The 22,539-nt window shown below is 42.3% G+C and overlaps 1 protein-coding gene across 1 annotated transcript; it reads right to left on the bottom strand.

The window, feature by feature from the left end:
* Positions 1-143: 143 nt before the first annotated feature.
* Positions 144-22,265, bottom strand: LOC105006640 (endothelin-3). The gene is made up of 4 exons (XM_010865276.3): positions 21,830-22,265; positions 20,081-20,399; positions 8,921-9,127; positions 144-1,030 (listed from the first exon to the last, which is right to left on the bottom strand). The coding sequence occupies exons 1-4, from the start codon at positions 21,897-21,899 to the stop codon at positions 1,015-1,017; spliced, it is 612 nt and encodes a 203-aa protein (XP_010863578.1). The 5' UTR covers positions 21,900-22,265; the 3' UTR covers positions 144-1,014.
* Positions 22,266-22,539: the final 274 nt, after the last annotated feature.

Below are 22,539 nucleotides of genomic sequence, written 5' to 3' on the forward strand. Positions count from 1 at the left end.
GAATTAGCACAGATCATGCCAGGGGTGTGTCCAAACAACACAAATTGTTCATTAATAGAAGCTAATGTATTCTGTTGAAGTTGTATTAGTAGCAGACACTGGCAAATATTTTAAAAAGACCAGCAGTTATAAGGGAACACAAGTTCACAGATTTGCTGAGGAAACAGAGGAATGAGGTCCTAGTGATTATGCATTCTGATAAAACCTCTGAGGTTGTTGTCCATTAGCCCGAGTGGAAAATTCTGTGTAGTAGTCTTCAAGCTCCATCCCCAGAGGTCTTCCTTCCATTTGACATTCTTGTTCATCCAACCCAGACTAATGACAGACAGAATTTAGGTCCAGGATTTCCCTCCCATATAGGAAGATAGTTGGTATGAGGTCAGTTTGTGGAGTGTTTTGTGGGAAAGGAGTAGGACAGTGCAATATGCTATCCATAGAGGTCATCTGTCTTAACAGAGATTAAATTCCAGTAATAGGTCCATTATAGCAAATGTAGGAATATCCCAGTTTGACAAATAGTCAATTAGATTGAAAGAATGTTTTGTTTCATAGGTTTCTAACTTGGAAGTATGCAACTCCTGTAGCAGGTGTCTTCGGCTGGCTAACATTCAGTCCATCTACAGGTCTGTTACATCGAAAAATACTTGCAGTAAATGTGTACAATTGGATCTGATCCTTAAAAAGCTTCTTTTTTGGTTGTGTCTCTCTTGACCAATAAAGTAACATTATCTGACATCAGAGTTATTCCACAGGTTATCAGTATGTAGTTGCACTAAAATTGTTCCACTCAACAAATAAGTCTGTAGTTGAACTTGAGTTATTCCGATAGACATATCAGTCTGTAGTTGAACTGGAGTTATTCCATTACACATACCAATCTGGGGTAAACTGGAGTTATTCAGTTAGCATGTCTGTACTGTTTCTGTGCCAGGTATTCATCTGTAGTCTGTCTGTAGTTAAACTGTAGCTGAAGGTGAGGTTTGGTGTCTCCTCTTTCTCTCCTCTGTCAACCAATTACTGTAGCCTCTGCCTGGAGACAAGAAAAACAGTGTTTAGTCAAACATAATAATCACTGACAATCAGCAATAGAATAGTCACCCACCATCCGGAAAAGAATAGTGACTGACTGCTTGTAATAGGGTACACACTAACCATCTGGAATGATTCCTTCAGGAATACAAGAATCACTGATGGTAAAATGGAATAGTAACGACCATCAAGAATAATAATTAATAATTATTAATACTAGAACTAGAACAGTCATCTACCATCCAATAGAATAATTACTGACTGTCTGGAATAGAATGATGACTGACCGTCTACAACCGTCTGATGATAAATTGTAGCTAATCATCTGGAATGTGCTAGGTTCTGACTGTGAGGGGTGGAGTACTCCATATCTGACTGGTATATAAGTGACACTTGTTGACTAAGAAAATGAGTATGTGACCTCCAAAATGTCCAAACAACAAACACAGATGAATTCACACATTTCCTAGTTAGTCTAATCCCAGTCACAAACGACGGCCGGTTTACAGGTATTTAACCTGTTTATCTGTAACTGTTTCATCATCTACAACTGAACTCCAGCAACTGCCAGTGTGCCGGAGGCTGGAGGAGGCAGAACAGGCCTCTGCAGGGCTTCTCAGCAGGCTCCATTCTGGACATATTAAACAGGGAAGACATATATTTCTACTTTGACAGCTCTATTAAAAATATATTCTTTACTGGGAATCTTCCAGAGGTGGGCTAGAACTAAGTAGTTAACAGCTAAATCTGTTGAATATGAAATTAAATATAATGTTTGACTAGAACCTTCTGACCTGATTGGGCCTAATCTCAATTAGGTTAGATAATTATGCCATGGTCTTCCAGAATCATGGATGTTGCCAGAGTCATGGATGTTGCCAGAGTAATGGTCTGCCAGAATCATGTATGTTGCCAGAGTCATGGATGTTGCCAGAGTAATGGTCTGCCAGAATCATGGATGTTGCCAGAGTCATGGTCTGCCAGAATCATGGATGTTGCCAGAGTCATGGTCTGCCAGAATCATGGATGTTGCCAGAGTCATGGATGTTGTCAGAGTCATGGATGTTGCCAGAGTCATGGATGTTGCCAGAGTCATGGATGTTGTCAGAGTCATGGATGTTGCCAGAGTCATGGATGTTGCCAGAGTCATGGATGTTGCCAGAGTCATGGTCTGCCAGAACTATGGATGTTGCCAGAGTCATGGTCTGCCATAGTCATGGTCTGCCAGAATTATGGATGTTGCCAGAGTCATGGTCTGCCAAAGTCATGGTCTGCCAGAATCAGGTTGGTGAATGGTGAATAACAAATCTACATCTACAGTGTATCGAGGAAATGTGCAATTCATCATATGTATTAATGCTAAATATAATGTTACCAGCTACATCATTTGATATTACTAAAATACGAATACAATCCCAGTTCCAAATAAATTGGGACACTGCATAAAATACAAATAAAACTGAATGCAAATATGTGCAAATCATGTGTCCGTGTATTCAACTGAAAATAGTACAAATACCACATATCAAATGTTGAAACTGAGAAATGTAATTGTTTTTGGAAAAATACATGTACATTTTTATTTGATGCCAGCAACATGTTTCAAAAAAGTTGTGACAGGGGCATGTTTACCACTGTGTTGCATCACCTCTTCTTTTAACAATACTCTGTAAGTGTTTGGGAACTGAGGAGACCAATTGCTGTAGTTTTGAAAGTGAATAGTGTTTTCCCTTTCTTGCTTGATATAGGATTTCAGCTGCTCAACAGTTCAGGGTCGTATTTTTCTTTTCATAACGCGCCAAATGTTTTCAATGGGTGACAGATTTGAACTGCAGGCAGGCAATTTAAGTACTTGGACATTTTTACTACGGAGCCATGCTGTTGTAATAGGCGCAGAATGTGGTTTGGCATTGTCTTGCTGAAATAAGCAAAACTATGATTTGCCCCCCCCCCCAATATATCTCTTTAAAAATAACTATGTAATTTCAATAATATTATTTATATGCAATGAAAGCACTTGTGCTGATTATAGACACTTAACAGCATGTTTGTAAGTTTCAAAAGATTGCGACCCCCCCCCCTCTGCACTTTGCCTCACAATGGTTTGATCCACTGCCCCCCCAGTCAATCAATCAATCAATCAAATGTATTTATAAAGCCCTTTTTACAACAGCAGTTATAACAAAGTTCTTTTACAGAAACACCTGGCCTTAAACCCCAAGGAGCAAACAACAGTAGTGTTGAATTTCAGTGGCTAGGAAAAACTCCCTAAGAAGGAAGAATTTTAGGAAGAAACCTAGAGAGAACCCAGACTCAGAGGGGTGACCAGTCCTTTTCTGGCTGTGCCAGGTGAGATATTACAGTTTTTTACAATCGCTATGACAGTTTTTTCAATACATTTAACAAGTTTCCTAAACTCTTAACGCACCAACACACCTAAAACACACAATTGGCAAAACGGTTAATTTCATGCTCAAAATCACACATTGTAAACTAAACTCCAAAACTAATTTACAAAATACAATAATACACTAACACAATACACTATGTCTAACAAAACACTGCAAACATGTTTCAAAATCAAATAATTATTCAAAACACTAACACATGTTCTCTTCCAACAGGAACATTTAGTCAATCATAACACAATGACAAAAAAAACACTATCATCAGCTGAAATGACAGAAACTGCATTATTTTATGTATCAGGTCTGCCCTTATACAATAGACAGTATATTGTATTGATCATAGATTGTGTTTTGCACTGCAGTTTCTTTTGATGCCTCTCTACATTTTTGTTTTGTTGGGTTTAGGGAGGTAGACGTTGAATCCTTAGAGGGACAAAATACAGTTACATTTTAGAGACCGGAGGCATACAGTCACTCTAATACTGTAAATGGTAAAATTACTGTATTTACACTTTGCTGTAGGAAAAGCAATATCCTACATGTTGGTTTCTCTGAAAATACGGACAATGGATGCCACTGTGTCCCGGCTGAGATTTGGCTGTACTCGTTCACCAGCCTCTCTGTATGATAGCCCGTGGTTTATGACATGGTCAATGATAGTAGCTCTTACTTGATCAGTTACCCTAGCTCTGGTCCTTCTTTGAGCGCCACCACGCATTCTAACTCCTCTCCCTCTACCTTGCCCCACTCCTCTCCCTTGTCCTTGCCCCACTCCTCTCCCTTGTCCTTGCCCCACTCCTCTCCCTTGTCCTTGTCCTTGCCCCACTCCTCTCCCTTGTCCTTGTCCCACTCCTCTCCCTTGTCCTTGTCCCACTCCTCTCCCTTGTCCTGGTACTCGTCTTCCTCTCCCTCGTGCAGGCATTTCTTTCTTTCTTTCTTTCTTTCTTTCTTTCTTTCTTTCTTTCTTTCTTTCTTTCTTTGTGTTGCTCCATATTGTTCCTTTTCCACACAATATCAGCCCAAAGAGTACTCTTTTAGAACATATGATCATGCGATTGAAGGTACCTCAACACCTGAGTGTGCTTCCTAGATGGGAATCAGCTGTGATTTATATATTTGCATAACTTCAATAAGCTGTTTCTCATTAGCAATGGAATAAGATACAGGGAATATATTTGTGTTTCAATTCACAATATACACAGCTGTTTACCTTGACTTTAGCCTGTAAGGTTAGGTTTAGAACATGGTGTAATCTGTTCTGACATACAGTGTGAAAGCATTTGTAAATTTGACTGTAAAATTACATTGTTTTGGTCTTGGTTGAGCTTGTGTGTAAAAGAAGTTCAAGCATTTTAAATTTGTGTTAACTGTATGCATTTTGTGTCAAAGCAACAAGAAATGTGTTAAATGTATAGCCTACAAAGATGGATGTTGTGCTAGCCGTGTTAAGAGTTTAGGAAACTTGTTAAATGTATTGAAAAAACTGTCATAGCGATTGTTAAAAACTGTAATCCAATTGGAATAATTTATAAATGCATGTGGGCTAAATCCAGAGTCTTTTTAAAGAAGTATGACCAGATGGACAAGGACAGGGACAGCAACTGGCCCCCCAAACCAGGTTCTCCGCAGGTGTGGACCAGGATCTCATGTCCTCTTAAAGTTTAAAACAGGAAGAGACTGGGAAAATTCAGAAAATAGATTCCTCATATCAACAACGATTTATAGTGGTGAAGGAGAACTTAGTGGGGAAGGAGAACACTCAATGCACGTAGCTAATGTGATGCAAATGTTGTAAATTTGTGTTATGTTGGGAGGGTTCACACAGAAAAGCTGAATTTGCAGATCTACATTAGCAAGCAAGCCGATGGTGCAAACTAAAACAGTATAACGCACTACTTTTGATGTCCCCCTTTAAATATTTAATGTAATTGTCCCCCCCAAAGTTGATATCAGATTTTTGCTGCTGAGACCACAGGACAGTTTTCCTGTCCAACTTAAATGAGCTTGGGCCCAAAGAAGGCGGCAGCAGTTCTGGATCTTGTTTATATCTAGTTTCTTCTTTGCATGGTAGAGTATTAACTTGCATTTGTGGATGCAGCGACATACTGTGTTCGCAGACAGTGATTTTCAGAAATGTTCCTGAGCCCATGCAGTGATGTCCACTACAGAATCATGACTGTTTTTACTACAGTGCTGCCTGAGGGCACAAAGATCAAGGCAATCCAATATTGGTTTTCGGCCTTGTCGCTTGCATACACAGATTTCTCCAGATTCTCTGAATCTTTTAATGCAATTATGTAACGTAAATGATGAGATCCCCAAACTATTTCAAATTTTACGTTGAGAAACGTTATTCTTAAATCGTTAAATAAATTAAACTCTATTTGCCTGCGCAGTCTTTCACAGAGTGATTAACTCCTTCCCATCTTAACTTCTGAAAGACTCATTCTTGCTGGGATGCTCTTTTTTCTTCTTCAATCATGTTACTGACCTGTTGCCAATGAACCAAATTAGTTTTCCATTCTTTTGTTGCCCATGTCCCAGCTTTTCTGAAATGTGTTGCTAGCATCAAATTCAAAGTAGGCATATCTTTTGCAATATATATTTTTCTCAGTTTCAACATTTGATATGTTGTCTTTGCACTATTTTCGATAATATAGGGTTTAAATGATTTTCACATGGTTGGATTCTGTTTTTCTTTATATTTTTAAATGAATAAATGCTTTTTAGATTAATCAATGTCACAGCCCACAGCCAACCTGGTCGGTGCTTCCCTTCTCCATGTGGGTTGTACCTACTAGGGAGGGTTTCTAGCCACTAGCTTGTTGTTTTTTGGGGTTTCAGGCTGGGTACGGTTTACAGGTTTTTACAGTCGCTAGGACACATTTCCCAATACTTAGGTCACTTTTTCAAAACTCTTCACATAGTGAGCACAACATAAGTATAAGTGGGCTAAACTGAGGATCAATTATTGTTGCTTTGGCACAAAATGCATTCAATGACTACATCTTTCAAATGACATTCATTCTTTTCTGACTTCTACACAACAACCGCCAAAACTCTGTGTACTTACAGGCCAATTTGCACATGCTTACATACTGTTTTCAAAACTGATAAACTTAAGTTCAAAACAATAACATAATACTAAACTGAATAAGACAGCAATTTGCTACAATTCTACAGAAATATTTTAATGAAATATATTTTTAATTTTAAAATGAGATGCTATAAAAACAATTGGACCAACCACAGCTGATTCTCTTTGTAGATGAACATCTACACAGTTGTTACTCTTTCAATTTCATTACAAAAAGAGACAACTGGTGAGTAGTTTTGCATTGTGATGTGGACCTAGCCAGAAAAGGGACCCTGCCAGAAATAGACAAGTGGCTGAAAGAGGAAGAAGAGTGGCTGGGTGGGGGCGAGGAATACGTATGCGTGGTGGAAGAAGAATAAGAGGTAGATCAAGAGCTGTAGACTCAGATGAGATCAGAGCTACTGTAATTGATCATGTAGTAAATCATGGTCTCTCAATGAGAGAGGCTGGTCAGAGAGTGCAGCCAAATCTGCAACGCTCAACAGTGGCATCTATTGTTAAAGTTTTCCGGCAAACCAACAGGTAACTTGTATTCTGCAAGGGCATTTGACTGAGTTGCACATTACAGAAGTAAAGCGACTTGTGTGTAATTGCTTTTGCATATCTGCTTAGGACTCAATGGTTACCTCACACAGGTGGGAGAGGAAGGATGTTCACTGATGTGCAGGAAACTGCCATTGTTGATGTGGTCATCAGAAACAATGACATAAAACTCACTGAGATTCCAGACAGAGTCTTGGCAGACAACGTTACTTTTGCAAATATTCACAGTGTAAGCATAACAACTATTTGTAGAGTCCTGAAAAAACATCAGGTAAGGATGAAACAGTTGTACACTGAGCCTTTTGAGAGGAACTCTGAACATGATTGGGAAGAGAGCCACAGTGGATGTCCCAGGCCAGAGGGGTGCCAACATCACAATGTGCGCAGCAATATCCACTGATGGACTGCTGTTACACAAACCACTAATTGGGCCATACAACACTGAATGTCTCCTCGCGTTCCTGCATGACCTCTATGGAAGGGTTGTGCTAGGTGAGGAAAGGGATGGAGAGAAGAAATCAGCCAACATTTATAATTGTATGGGACAATGTGGCATTTCACCACTCCCGTGCAGTCACCGAGTGGTGTGCAGCCCATCCCAGAATGGTGTCACTTTTCCTCCCACCTAGAGGAATTATTTTCCTCATGGAGGTGGAAGGTTTATGACCACCATCCACATGATCAAATATTCCTCATGGACACAAGGAATGCTGGATGCCTGGACATATCAGCAGAAGATTGTCAGGGATGGATCAGGCATGCCAGAAGATTCTTTCCTAGGTGTATTGCCCTAGGTGACATAAGATGTGATGTGGATGAGAATCTGTGGCCAAATGGAGAAGACCGAGTAGATTAGCATTACTATTGTATCTGTATCAGTGGATGGTGTGTATACAAATTCTTTGTATTTTGGAATTATATATAAAAATTAATAAAAGACAAGTGAAATGAACTGCTGTGCTGAGCTGAAAGTTGGCTTGGAGAGCTGTGTGAAGAGTTTTGAAAAAGTGATCTAAGTATTGGGAAATGTGTCCTAGCGACTGTAAAAAACTGTAATGCCTTCTATTCACTGCTGATGTAGAAAGGAATTTCATAACAGGTATTTCTTTGAATGTTCCACCAGATTCAAATGTCAAGAAAGAAATGGGTAGTTCCTTTTTCCAAGGCTGAACTTTTTGTGCAAAAGTAAAGGGCATAGTTAATCACCAACACAAGTCTGGGAATATTAAGGACAGTTTTCATCATCAGACAGTTAAATTATTCAGTAGGGCAAAGTGAGAATGAGTGAAGCTGTGGAGCGAAGCTGACATGGGGTTTTAAACCAGGTGAAGCGATTTTCTTCTCTGCTCTGATAACAGAAACACATAACACTTTATTAACGTAATTGATAAAGTGAAATATTGTGGGTTGGATTAGAATGTTTGGGATCTCGTCTGCCTGTGTCTAAGGAAGAGTGCGCTTGCAATTCACAACCATAATGATACAAATTATAAAAAAATATTTCATGAATGTCAATTAGTAGAGAATGTATTAATGTGATTGTTAAATCAGTTATGGAGTTAAACCATTTTGCAGAACAAACCACAGAGAAAAACTAAAGATTGTTGTCCTCACGCAACATGCCTAAAGCTCTGTTTCAGTAGTATTTGGCTTCAAACATCCCATTACTGTTACACAGATGTTACAAAGGGCAACGTGATTGGTGCCTATGTGCGTGTGTGTGTTTGTGTCTGTGTGTCTGTGTGTCTGTGTATGCGTCTGTATGTGTGTGTGTGTGTGTGTCTGTGTGTGTGTCTGTGTGTGTGTGTGTTTTTTGTGTGTATTTTTGTGTGTGTACACCAACCTGTCTATGCAGAAACTGCTGCACTCTGAGTCTGTCTCCTCTGAACACACACAGCGCAATGACTCAGTGCCTCTTCCTCCTCTTATTTCTCTTCTTCCTCTCTCTCCTCTTCCTCTTTTTCTTCCTCTTCCTCCGTTCTTATTGGGACTGGAGCGACGTACCCGTTGGGAGCCTCTGTAGCTGGAAATACCATATGGCACCGTACGTCTACACACACACACACACACACACACACACACACACACACACACACACACAGACACACACACACACACACACAAACACACACACACACACACAGACACACACACACACACACAGACACACACACACACGTACACACACACACACACACAGACACACACACAGACACAGACACACACACACACACACACACACAGACACACACACACACGCACACAGACACACACACACAGACACACAAACACACACACACAGACACACAAACACACACACCAATGTTTAGTTTAGTTTAAAATTCGTTTAAAATGTATATTAGTTCCATCTGGAACACCAGTGCAGACACAAAAGCATTAATCATGCAGACAGATTCAATACAAGATTCAAAGGCCTGTTTTTATAGATAACATTCTACATAATGGGCAGTGGGCTTAATTAAGCATTCCTTCAGTTTAAAACATGTCAGAAGGTAATTTGAGTCAGAGATTAACACAGGACGGAGTTGGGGGGAGATGGAGAGTTGGGGAAGAGGACGGGGGATGTCAAGGAGAGATAGGAAGGAAGGAAGCAAGGAAGGAGGGAGCAGTGAAAAGAGTTATTGTAATCAATTATAATGTCATCAATTATAATGTAATAAATTATATCGGCTCCTCAGCAGATCTGGAATTTTATGTTGCAGATCTGGAATTTTTAACTACAGCAACACCATCTGACAGAAAGCCTGCATCACAAATGTCACCCTATTTCCTGTAAGTGTACAGTCCCATGGACACTACTTTGTAAATATTCATTTGGGACACACTGGCTGTACTTCACAGAACAATATCTCTCTGGGGTCATATTCTACCGTTTTCTGATCAGGTCCAGGAGAACCAATGTTGTTTCACAATAAGAGATGAATAATGACATCATCTTTGGTGAAGAGTGTACTTCCTCTGAGGAGAGAGTGTTTCATTTGACTTTGGCCCTTAGGGTCCTGGTCAAATGTCCACTACTGACTGACTAGGAACTAATGACAGCAAACATTACAGCAGTAATAGAGACATTACTGCAGCTAAAAGAGAAATTACTGGACCTAATAGAGACAGTAATGGAGCTGCTGAGCTGGCAGAGAGGTCAATAATGTGTACATCTGTGACTATTTAAAACAGAACACAGAGCCTGTGAACAGCTGTATCTATATAATTCAGGACTTGGAGCTGGTGTTCAGCTGTAACTATTTAAAATAGGACACAGAGCCTATGTACAGCTGTGAGTATATGATATAGCATAGAGAGCATGTGTACAGCTGTGAGTATATGATATAGGATACACAGCATGTGTTCAGCTGTGAGTATATAATACAGGAAACAGATCTTGTGTTCAGCTGTGAGTATATAATACAGGACACAGATCTTGTGTTCAGCTGTGATTATATAATACAGGACACAGAGCCTGTGTTCAGCTGTGAGTATATAATACAGGAAAAAGATCCTGTGTTCAGCTGTGATTATATAATACAGGACACAGAGCCTGTGTTCAGCTGTGAGTATATAATACAGGAAAAAGATCCTGTGTTCAGCTGTCATTATATAATACAGGAACACATCCTGTGTTCAGCTCTGATTATATAATACAGGACACAGATCCTGTGTTCAGCTGTGAGTATATAATACAGGAAACAGATCCTGTGTTCAGCTGTGATTATATAATACAGGACACAGAGCCTGTGTTCAGCTGTGAGTATATAATACAGGAAAAAGATCCTGTGTTCAGCTGTCATTATATAATACAGGAACACATCCTGTGTTCAGCTCTGATTATATAATACAGGACACAGATCCTGTGTTCAGCTGTGAGTATATAATACAGGAAACAGATCCTGTGTTCAGCTGTGATTATATAATACAGGACACAGAGCCTGTGTTCAGCTGTGAGTATATAATACAGGAAAAAGATCCTGTGTTCAGCTGTCATTATATAATACAGGAACAGATCCTGTGTTCAGCTCTGATTATATAATACAGGACACAGATCCTGTGTTCAGCTGTGAGTATATAATACAGGAAACAGATCCTGTGTTCAGCTGTGAGTATATAATACAGGAAACCGATCCTGTGTTCCGCTGTATTAATATAATACAGGAAACAGATCCTGTGTTCAGCTCTGATTATATAATACAGGACACAGATCCTGTGTTCAGCTGTGAGTATATAATACAGGAAACAGATCCTGTGTTCAGCTGTGATTATATAATACAGGACACAGACCCTGTGTTCAGCTGTGAGTATATAATACAGGTAACAGATCCTGTGTTCAGCTGTGATTATATAATACAGGACACAGACCCTGTGTTCAGCTGTCATTATATAATACAGGACACAGAGCCTGTATTCAGCTGTGATTATATCATACAGGACACAGAGCCTGTGTTCAGTTGTGATTATATAATACAGGACACAGAGTCTGTGTTCAGCTCTGTGCTGCAGCTTTTCCAGCTCATTGTTAGTGTTGGCTCGGTTTAAAGAGAATCCAGTCCAGCAGGTCACTAGGCTACTTGATATTTAATCTGCTAATAATTAGAATGTGACAGTTATAACTGCCTCCTGTACAGACTGGAGAGTCGGGCCTGGGGGACTGACAAGGTTGAGAGGCATAGCTGGAATCCTTGACGCTGCGGGCGGTCAAACTGACAACTTCCCACATTTCATTAAATTTTTTATGTATCTCTGTCTTACATGTGCTGGGAATTATTATTACACCACTGATCTATCACATTGGTGCATAATGCCCATTAACATTACCCCACTGATCTATCACATTTATTTATAATGCCCATTAATATTACCCCACTGATCTATCACATTTATTCATAATGCCCATTAATATTACCCCACTGGTCTATCACATTGGTGCATAATGCCCATTAATATTACCCCACTGATCTATCACATTAATTAATAATGCCCATTAATATTACCCCACTGATCTATCACATTAATTAATAATGCCCATTAATATTACCCCACTGATCTATCACATTAATCAATAATGCCTATTGTTATAACACCTCTGATCTATCAAATTAATCTATAATGCCTGTTGTTATAACACCACTGATCTATCACATTAATCAATAATGCCCATTGTTATAACACCACTGATCTATCACATTAATTCATAATGCCCATTAATATTACCCCACTGATCTATCACATTAATCAATAATGCCTATTGTTATAACACCTCTGATCTATCATATTAATCTATAATTGCCGTTGTTATAACACCACTGATCTATCACATTAATCAATAATGCCCATTGTTATAACACCTCTGATCTATCACATTAATCTATAATGCCTATTGTTATAACACCACTGATGTATCACATTAATCAATAATGCCCATTGTTATAACACCTCTGATTTATCACATTAATCTATAATGCCCATTGTTATAACACCACTGATCTATCACATTGATGCATAATACCCCTTACTATAACACAGATCTATCACATTGATGCATAATACCCATTATTATTGCCAATTATTATAACACCAATGATCTATCACATGAATCTATTACACACATTGTAATAACACCACTGACCTATCACATTAATCTATAATGCCCTTTATTATAACACTACTGATACACTGGTATATGTAACAGGGTGTGACTTAACATAATTGAAAAATCTGCAGTTTTTATCTAAAATGAATTGGTTGTGGTTGATCTTTTCCAGTAATCACACAAAGTGTGGTAGGAGACAGATCATTGCAAGTGGAATACTTTCATTATCTGAGGTAAGCAAAAGGTTCTGTCCAGGCCTTAATCTGAGGTGAGGAAAAATGTCTGGCCAGGTCATAATCTGAGGTGAGGAGAAGGTTCTGGCAGGGCCTTAATCTGAGGTAAGGAGAAGGTTCTGGCCATGGCCTTAATCTGAGGTGAGGAGAAAGTTCTGGCCAGGCAGGCATACTAAGACCATATGGCCTTAATCTGGATCTGACAGAAATATTTCCCTTCCTGGCACCAGGCCGCGCCTGATGAGACCCATCTCCGTGAGCGGTTAATTTTAAATACACATTGCAGCGTGACCATGTAATCTGATTAGCACACGACTCACAACAACACCTAGTTGTGGATACACCTACTTATGCATTGAGATGTGTGCAGGCTTGGGCTGTATGTAACTACATGACTCTGATGGATAGAGAAGGGGAGCAGGGGAGAGGAGGAGGGTTAGCGAGAGAAGGAGAAAGAAGGATTTTTTATCTTATTAGAATCATGATGAACTACTTCCAAAACCAGCTACAGGGAGAAAGGAGAGGGAAAGAAAAGGAGAGAATAAAGTAGCGAGAAGTAGAGACGGCATGAGGAGTGAAGTAGAGACGGCATGAGGAGTGAAGTAGAGACGGCATGAGGAGTGAAGTAGAGACGGCATGAGGAGTGAAGTAGAGACGGCATGAGGAGTGAAGTAGAGACGGCATGAGGAGTGAAGTAGAGACGGCATGAGGAGTGAAGTAGAGACGGCATGAGGAGTGAAGTAGAGAGAAAGGAGAGATGCAGAGTAAAGACAGAGTGAGAAAAAAAGAAGGGAGAGGAGAAATGTGGGATATGAAGGGAGAAGAAAGCAAAAGAGAAGGAATAAAGGAGAGAAAAGAGAGGAAAGACATACAGAGTGTAGAGATGAGTGAAGGAAAGACATACAGAGTGTAGAGATGAGAGAAGGAAAGACATACAGAGTGTAGAGATGAGAGAAGGAAAGACATACAGAGTGTAGAGATGAGAGAAGGAAAGACATACAGAGTGTAGAGATGAGAGAAGGAAAGACATACAGAGTGTAGAGATGAGAGAAGAAAAGACATACAGAGTGTAGAGATGAGAGAAGGAAAGACATACAGAGTGTAGAGATGAGAGAAGGAAAGACATACAGAGTGTAGAGATGAGAGAAGGAAAGACATACAGAGTGTAGAGATGAGAGAAGGAAAGACATACAGAGTGTAGAGATGAGAGAAGGAAAGACATACAGAGTGTAGAGATGAGAGAAGGAAAGACATACAGAGTGTAGAGATGAGAGAAGGAAAGACATACAGAGTGTAGAGATGAGAGAAGGAAAGACATACAGAGTGTAGAGATGAGAGAAGGAAAGACATACAGAGTGTAGAGATGAGAGAAGGAAAGACATACAGAGTGTAGAGATGAGAGAAGGAAAGACATACAGAGTGTAGAGATGAGAGAAGGAAAGCATAGGAGGGTGTGAAATAAGGTACAGACTGTCCCCTCTAGCATGGCCGCTGCTGCAAGAGACACAGTAGGAATGTGTGTGTGTGTGTACGTGTGTGTGTGTGTGTATGTGTGTGTGTGTGTGTGTGTGTGTGTGTAAACGGGTGTGTGTGTGTGTGTGTGTGTATGTGTGTGTGTGTGTCTTTGTAACTTTAATGAGGAAGATAACATGAGCTCAACAGCACCTGAGGGTGTGTGAGGGAGGAAAGGGGAGTACTGGCAGAAATATAAAAGGAGCGTAAATCCTTTCATGTCAATTAACTCTAGTGCTTGTAAAAGCTCATTTTGGGGTGGAGCCTGAGCATAAAGGAATCCTGCTTTTTGGAATTACAGCTTGGTCAGACCAGGTGCACATAGCATGTTTTCAATCATTTTTTATTGTATTTTTTTTTGTTTTACTTTCCATATTTTTCATTCTTCTATTGACAGGACAGTGGAAACAGTGAGTGTTCGGTGAAGGGGTGAGAAATTTGGAATGGTGCACAAAGAGAACTGTGATCACCGACACAGAGCCACGTGATGCAGATGAAGGCATGTTCTACTGCGCCACAGAGACTACTGGAGACCTGAACACCTCTAAGCTGTATCTCCAACACCCACTACGGAACTCCAGACAGTCACACCAAAATGAGCAACAAATACCAATAACGTAAATATATGCATCAAATCTAACAAATAAACGCGTCCATCACGGGCCAGCACAGGCAGAATAGCTGTTGCAGGATTTTTTGCCTGTGACAGGGATTGACAGTTTGGTTGAAAGCACCTCCCTCGGAGAGGAGAGGCCTCTCCGCCATGTAGCGGAGCCTGAAGGACCCAACACACCCAGCAGTGGAGAAGGTGGAGGGCTAATGTGTTAGCAGTGAGCTAGGAAAGTCCCCTGATGGGTGATCTACACCACATGGATGGAGGCTGTTGAGATGGGTGGAGGCTGTTGAGATGGGTGGAGGCCGTCTGTAAACCTGATGACCAGAGAGAAGAGAGCTTCCGCATATGTAACCTTTTACCCCAGAGGACAGAACATTTCAGGAAAACCCGCCTTTGATCTCGTTCTCTGTCCACATAGAACACATTTTAATCCTTGACAGTTTCAACCGGATTGCAAACTGTTCCCTGAAATATGTCTGCCCCTTGTTAAACTTTCAGTTCTTATAATTGTATTATTTCATGACTAAAGCTTGTTCCTCAAACAACAGGAAGAGACAGAGAGGACTAGTTTTGTTTTGATCCCAGGGAGTTCATGACCCATCAGGTCACCTGACCGAGTCATCACAACGGACCAACCAATGAATCACACTCAGGAAGAAGACAATTTCCTCAAGGTCCTTGATGGTTTCCACATACGAAGTAAATTGACTAACATACACATAGAGAGGGGAAAATCAACTACACGGTCAAAAGCTTCAACCCTGATGCTAAATCATGGCCCACAAAGCCTATCCTCATTAAATTGTACATGATCCTGGGCAGAGCGGAAACTGCTCATCAATGCACCACACAACAATCCAGCTGCAGTGGATAGGAAGGACCACAATACTTCAACGGTCCCTATACATATGGATACAGCACCTTCTCCAGACTTCACCTCATTCTACAGACAGCCTCTCATTCTACAGAAAGACCCTCATTCTACAGACAGCCCCTCATTCTCCAGACAGCCCCTCATTCTCCAGACAGCACCTCATTCTACAGACAGCCCCTCATTCTACAGACAGACCCTTATTCTCCAGACCACACCTCATTCTCCAGACCACACCACATTCTCCAGACAGCCCCTCATTCTACAGACAGCCCCTCATTCTCCAGACCACACATCATTCTACAGACAGCCCCTCATTCTACAGACCACAACTCATTCTCCAGACAGCCCCTCATTCTCCAGACCACACCTCATTCTACAGACAGACCCTTGTTCTCCAGACCACACCTCATTCTCCAGACCACACCACATTCTCCAGACAGCCCCTCATTCTACAGACAGCCCCTCATTCTCCAGACCACACCTCATTCTCCAGACCACACCTCATTCTACAGACAGACCCTCATTCTCCAGACAGCCCCTCATTCTCCAGACCACACCTCATACTCCAGACCACACCTCATTCTCCAGACCACACCTCATTCTCCAGACAGCCCCTCATTCTCCAGACCACAACTCATTCTCCTGACAGCATCTCATTCTAAAGACAGCCCCTAATTCTCAAGACAGCCCCTCATTCTACAGAACACACCTCATTCTCCAGACCACACCTCATTCTCCAGACAGCCCCTCATTCTAAAGACAGCCCCTAATTCTCCAGACCACACCTCATTCTACAGACAGCCCCTCATTCTAAAGACAGCCCACAATTCTCCAGACAGCCCCTCATTCTCCAGAACACACCTCATTCTCCAGACCACACCCCATTCTCCAGACAGCCCCTCATTCTAAAGACAGCCCCTCATTCTCCAGAACACACCTCATTCTCCAGACCACACCTCATTCTACAGAAAACCCCTCATTCTCCAGACCCCACCTCGTTCTCCAGACAGCCCCTAATTCTCCAGACAGCCCCTCATTCTACAGACCACACCTCATTCTCCAGACAGCCCACTTCCTCTTGAACAGAAGGTCCTAGGGAATAGTGCCATGGGGCAGAGGAGGGGCGATGATGAGTGGGGATGATCAGGATGAAGTCTGATGAGGACACCTGGGGTAACACCTCTAAATCCTGCCCTCGGTGCCATGGTGTCTTTAGTGACCACAGAGAATCAGGGCATCCGTGTAAAAGTCCCATGTGAAAGACAGCACCATACACAGGGTAATGTCCCATGTGAACGACAGCACCATACACAGGGTAATGTCCCATGTGAAAGACAGCACCATACACAGGGTAATGTCCCCGTCACTACCCTGGGACATTAAGATTTCCTTAGACCCAATTAGAATGTCTCCTCCATGAACTGCCACCTTAACGTGGTGGAGGGGTTTGAGTACCCGAGTGACCCTAGGAGCTATGTTGTCTGGGGCTATATGCCCCTGGTAGGGTCTCCCAAGGCAAACAGGTCCTAGGCGACGGATCAGACTAAGAGCGGTTCAAAACACCCCTTAATGATGAATAATTATTTGAGTTCCGTGACGTCGCCCGGTATGGCGCAGCCGGGGCCCCACCCTGGAGCCAGGCCCGGGGTTGGGGCTCGCACGCGAGCGCCTGGTGGCCGGGCCTTTCCCCATGGGGCCCGGCCGGGCATAGCCCGAAGGAGCGACGTGGGGCCGCCTTCCCGTGGGCTCACCACCCACAGGAGGGACCATAAGGGGTCGGTGCGTAGAGGATCGGGCGGCAGTCGAAGGCAGGGGCCTAGGCAACCCGATCCCTGGACACGGAAACTAGCTCTAGGGACGTGGAATGTCACCTCGCTGGCGGGGAAGGAGCCTGAGATAGTGCGTGAGGTTGAGAGGTTCCGACTGGAGGTAGTCGGAATCACCTCTACGCACGGCTTGGGCTCTGGAACCACACTCCTTGAGAGAGGATGGACTCTTCACCACTCTGGAGTTTGCCCATGGTGAGAGGCGGCGGGCTGGTGTGGGTTTGCTTATAGCTCCCCAGCTCTGCCGCCATGTGTTGGAGTTTACCCCGGTGAACGAGAGGGTCGTTTCCCTGCGCCTACGGGTCGGGGATAGGTCTCTCACTGTTGTTTGTGCCTATGGGCCGAACGGCAGTGCAGAGTACCCGACCTTCTTGGAGTCTCTGGGAGGGGTGCTGGAAAGTGCTCCAACTGGGGACTCTATCGTTCTACTGGGGGACTTCAACGCCCACGTGGGCAACGACAGTGACACCTGGAGGGGTGTGATTGGGAGGAACGGCCCCCCTGATCTGAACCCGAGTGGTGTTCAGTTATTGGACTTCTGTGCTAGTCACAGTTTGTCCATAACGAACACCATGTTCAAGCATAAGGGTGTCCATCAGTGCACATGGCACCAGGACACCCTAGGCCGCAGGTCGATGATCGACTTTGTTGTCGTTTCATCTGACCTGCGGCCGTATGTCTTGGACACTCGGGTGAAGAGAGGGGCGGAGCTGTCAACTGATCACCACCTGGTGGTGAGCTGGATCCGATGGCGGGGGAGGAAGCTGGACAGACTCGGCAGGCCCAAGCGTACTGTAAGGGTCTGCTGGGAACGTCTGGCCGAGTCTCCTGTCAGAGAGATCTTTAACTCCCACCTCCGACAGAGCTTCGCCTGGATCCCGAGGGAGGCTGGAGATATTGAGTCCGAGTGGACCATGTTCTCCACCGCCATTGTTGAAGCGGCCGCTCTGAGCTGTGGACGTAAGGTCTCCGGTGCCTGTCGAGGCGGCAATCCCCGAACCCGGTGGTGGACACCGGAAGTAAGGGATGCCGTCAAGCTGAAGAAGGAGTCCTATCAGGCCTGGTTGGCTTGTGGGACTCCTGAGGCAGCTGACGGGTACCGACAGGCCAAGCGGACTGCAGCCCGGGTGGTTGTGGAGGCAAAAACTCGGGCCTGGGAGGAGTTCGGTGAGGCCATGGAGAAGGACTATCGGCTGGCCTCGAAGAGATTCTGGCAAACCGTCCGGCGCCTCAGGAGAGGGAAACAGTGCCCTACCAACACACACACACATTAGACCAGTCCTGACTGTGCTATAAATGTCTTCTGTTTGACTGGACTGAGTGGTTAAGGCATTGGGTGCAGACAACATTGTCAGGCAGCCATTTGGTCGGAACCCGATTGACAACTGACCAGAGAGATGACAACTGACCAGAGAGATGACAACTGACAGAGACATCTGGTCTACAATATCAGGATCATCTCTCTCTGGTCTACAATATCAGGATCATCTCTCACTGGTCTACAATATCAGGATCATCTCTCTCTGGTCTACAGTATCAGGATCATCTCTCACTGGTCTACAATATCAGGATCATCTCTCTCTGGTCTACAGTATCAGGATCATCTCCTTCTGTTCTACAATATCAGAATCATCTCTCTCTGGTCTACAGTATCAGGATCATCTCCTTCTGTTCTACAATATCAGAATCATCTCTCTCTGGTCTATAATACCAGAATCATCTCTCTCTGGTCTAAAATATCAGGATCATCTCTCTCTGGTCTAAAACATCAGGATTCTCTCTCTCTGGTAAACAACATCAGGATTCTCTCTCTCTGTTAAACAACATCAGGATTCTGTCTCTCTGGTAAACAACATCAGGATTCTCTCACTCTAATCAACAACATGACAATCCTCCATTTGGGCACCAGATTTACAGATGTGTCTTCAATTTTGTCGAAGCTGAAACCGAGACAAACCTACACCCTGGTCCTGGTATAACTTCCTGCCAGCAACACATCCTATTGGAACAACAGACACATCCTAACAGAACAACTGACACAGCCTGCCAGAACAACTGACACAGCCTGACATAATATACTGACACAGCCTGACAAAACATACGATCCAGTATGTTTAGTATGCTTCTTAACCTGATAACATTTGTATTTTTTGGATTAAGGATTTTATCTTTAAGCTCCATTGCCCATCGTCAAACTGAGGCCATAAAGCAGTTATATACAAGGAAGACGAATAACTGGAAGAGAAAGACAGGAAGGGAGAGAAAGACAGGAAGGGAGAGAGAGAGACAGGTTAGGGTCTGGCTGGGGTCAGGCTGGGGTCAGACTGGGGTCGGACTCACTCTGGTGTGTTGATCCAGATGATGTCTAGATGACAGTAGTAAACACACTCCTTGTCTCTGTAGCTGTAACAGGTACAGCGCTTGTCCCTCCGGCGCCCCTCACTGGTGACCAGGGACTCATCGCTGCTGGCCACACCCTTGGCCACACCCACACCACTGGCCACTCCCCTGGCCACGCCCTTGGCCTCACCCAAACCACTGGGCATGCCTCTGGTCACACTGGCCATATACACCGTGGTTGGCCTGGAGATCCAGTTCATCCAGCTCATGTTGTCCACCTCTCCACTCCGGACAACATCTCTGAGGGGCACTGAAGAACCTGAGGCCACAGGAAATGTTTATGATGGACACCACAAACAATGTGTATGAACTTCAATGTAATGTCACAGGTTTCACAAGGTTTTACATTTTAAAATGGTCTATAGTGTGGTTGTTCAAAGAGAAATGTAATATATTGATTAGGTTTATTTTTAGCAGAGACAGGTACATCTCCACATAATACCAATATCAATTGAATACTTTCATGCCTCTGTTTTAGTCACACCTTGGGAATTTCGGGCATGGCATTTTGGGAAAACTGTTTTAATATTTTTAGATCTCTCATTTATTCAAATGTGGGTACATCTTTCAGCTGATATGAAGGCTTAATGACTTTGTTGAAGTTGCAATATTCGTGTCCCATAAATTTGACTAGCAACACCTTGTAGATTAGGATATTTCGAAATGAAGAGTGCAAAAAATATATCAACCCTAAATTAGTTTACAGGAATGATATGATTGGTTCTCTTCACAATTAATTTTTATTGACTACATATTACCAAGAGACAGCAGATTTAGTGAAAAAAGTATCCAAGTATTCATCAAAATAAAATGGTGTGATTAATTTTATTTAACACAACCCCACCCAACATGTCGACACATCAGAGAATGTTACAGGTCCCTGCTTATTTTTGTAGTCAGTGATCTTTATGAATGGCCAAAACATGTTACTAGACAAGTCGATTTGTCAGTTTCCTACCTGCAAATGTCTGTTTTCGCAGCATAAAAGCCTTACATTTTGATTACTTCAAAACAGAACATAACGTGTCAGGTTTATGTCAGTAGTTTACGCTGTGCCGAAGTTAAGACAGTTGTACCTCCACTTCAAAAAATATAGACCAAACATTTCAATATATTGTCCCGAGGCTAATTACGCAACGGAGAAAAGTGTCTGCGAAGTGATTGCTTTTATTCATTTAGTTATCTTTAACCTTTTTTTTGGCAGTTAAGTCACTTCACAATCAATTCTTATTTCTAATGACGACCATTGGATTATTAGACCTGTACATTAAGCGTTAATGGTAACACATTTCGCGATATTTCATTTCTGACTACACTACAAAATAATAGTTAATTAAACATGTAATTAATAGTTCTAATATAATTTTATATTATGTAGGGCCTATCATAAATACAATTATTTTAGAAACTTGTATTTGAAGATAATTAACTGACAGTATTAGAATACATTCACATTCCTTCCTAATTCATGGAGATGAATGCAATGTTCTGCTACTTCCACACATAAATATTTTAATAACATTAATGTACATCAAAATATGCAGTTGCAAAATCACCCGAAGCGCGAAATCCAATCAGATTATCTACACGCATCTCTGCTATTTATTTTAACGACCCTCTCCAACACATCATTATAACAGCGCCGTGCAACTTTTATACAGTTCCGATCACAAAACATGAAAAACTTACCATTTACAAATGCAGCTACTATTCCAATTAAAAGCAGAACCCCCCAAACCATCAGAGAAGCATTAGCCATACCACATCAGATCAAAAACCAAGAGAACAAAAAGGCACAAAAATGGTCAAATCCAAAATTCTGAGGTTAAAAGATAGGCTGCATAGAATCCCATGGTGATTAGAATGTTTTCCGTTTACGAATAAAACCCTCCTGGTTTCCAAAGAATTCCTGTAAAGTTCCTGCGGAGACGCGCGTCGTAGCAGTCCGCTAAAAGTCCCTCGACAACATATCCAGGAGGCGATAGAGCGCAGCCTGTGGTCTCTCTTCTGTCCTGTTCAGTCGCTGATGCAGAGGTGAATGCGAGCTGGTGTTTCTGTATCCTTGTGTGCAATGGTCTTTTTATAGCCTGACTGAGTTGTGATGATACTGAAACACAGACACGAACACAGAACACCACCCAGCTGTCAGTCTGCGCCGAGCAGAGCTGTTATGCACTTATGACTGTTGAGGTATAGGGAGAGACCAGTTTACTGAAAATAACTGCAATTAAATTGTTGAAAAAAATATATTGTTGATATTATATTGTTTTTGAAACTTTAAACATAGAATATGTAAACTTAGAGAAATGGCCATTTCTTTATCAGCAATGTTTTGAAGCAATAAAACCATGGATAAAACACAAATAACAGAATAGGCCAACACATCCTTAAATTTTGGG

Source organism: Esox lucius, chromosome 2, assembly GCF_011004845.1.
Source record: "Esox lucius isolate fEsoLuc1 chromosome 2, fEsoLuc1.pri, whole genome shotgun sequence".
Taxonomy (NCBI): Eukaryota; Metazoa; Chordata; class Actinopteri; order Esociformes; family Esocidae; genus Esox; species Esox lucius.

Bases quoted from the DNA above. Each gene is read 5' to 3' on its own strand.
- LOC105006640 (XM_010865276.3), bottom strand. From the start codon at position 21,899: ATGGCTAATGCTTCTCTGATGGTTTGGGGGGTTCTGCTTTTAATTGGA. The intron at 20,400-21,829 runs GTAAGTTTTTCA...CTGTGGCCTCAG, and splicing joins AGTAGCTGCATTTGTAAATG to GTTCTTCAGTGCCCCTCAGA. The intron at 9,128-20,080 runs GTGAGTCCGACC...GTGTGTGTGTAG, and splicing joins ATCTGGATCAACACACCAGA to ACGTACGGTGCCATATGGTA.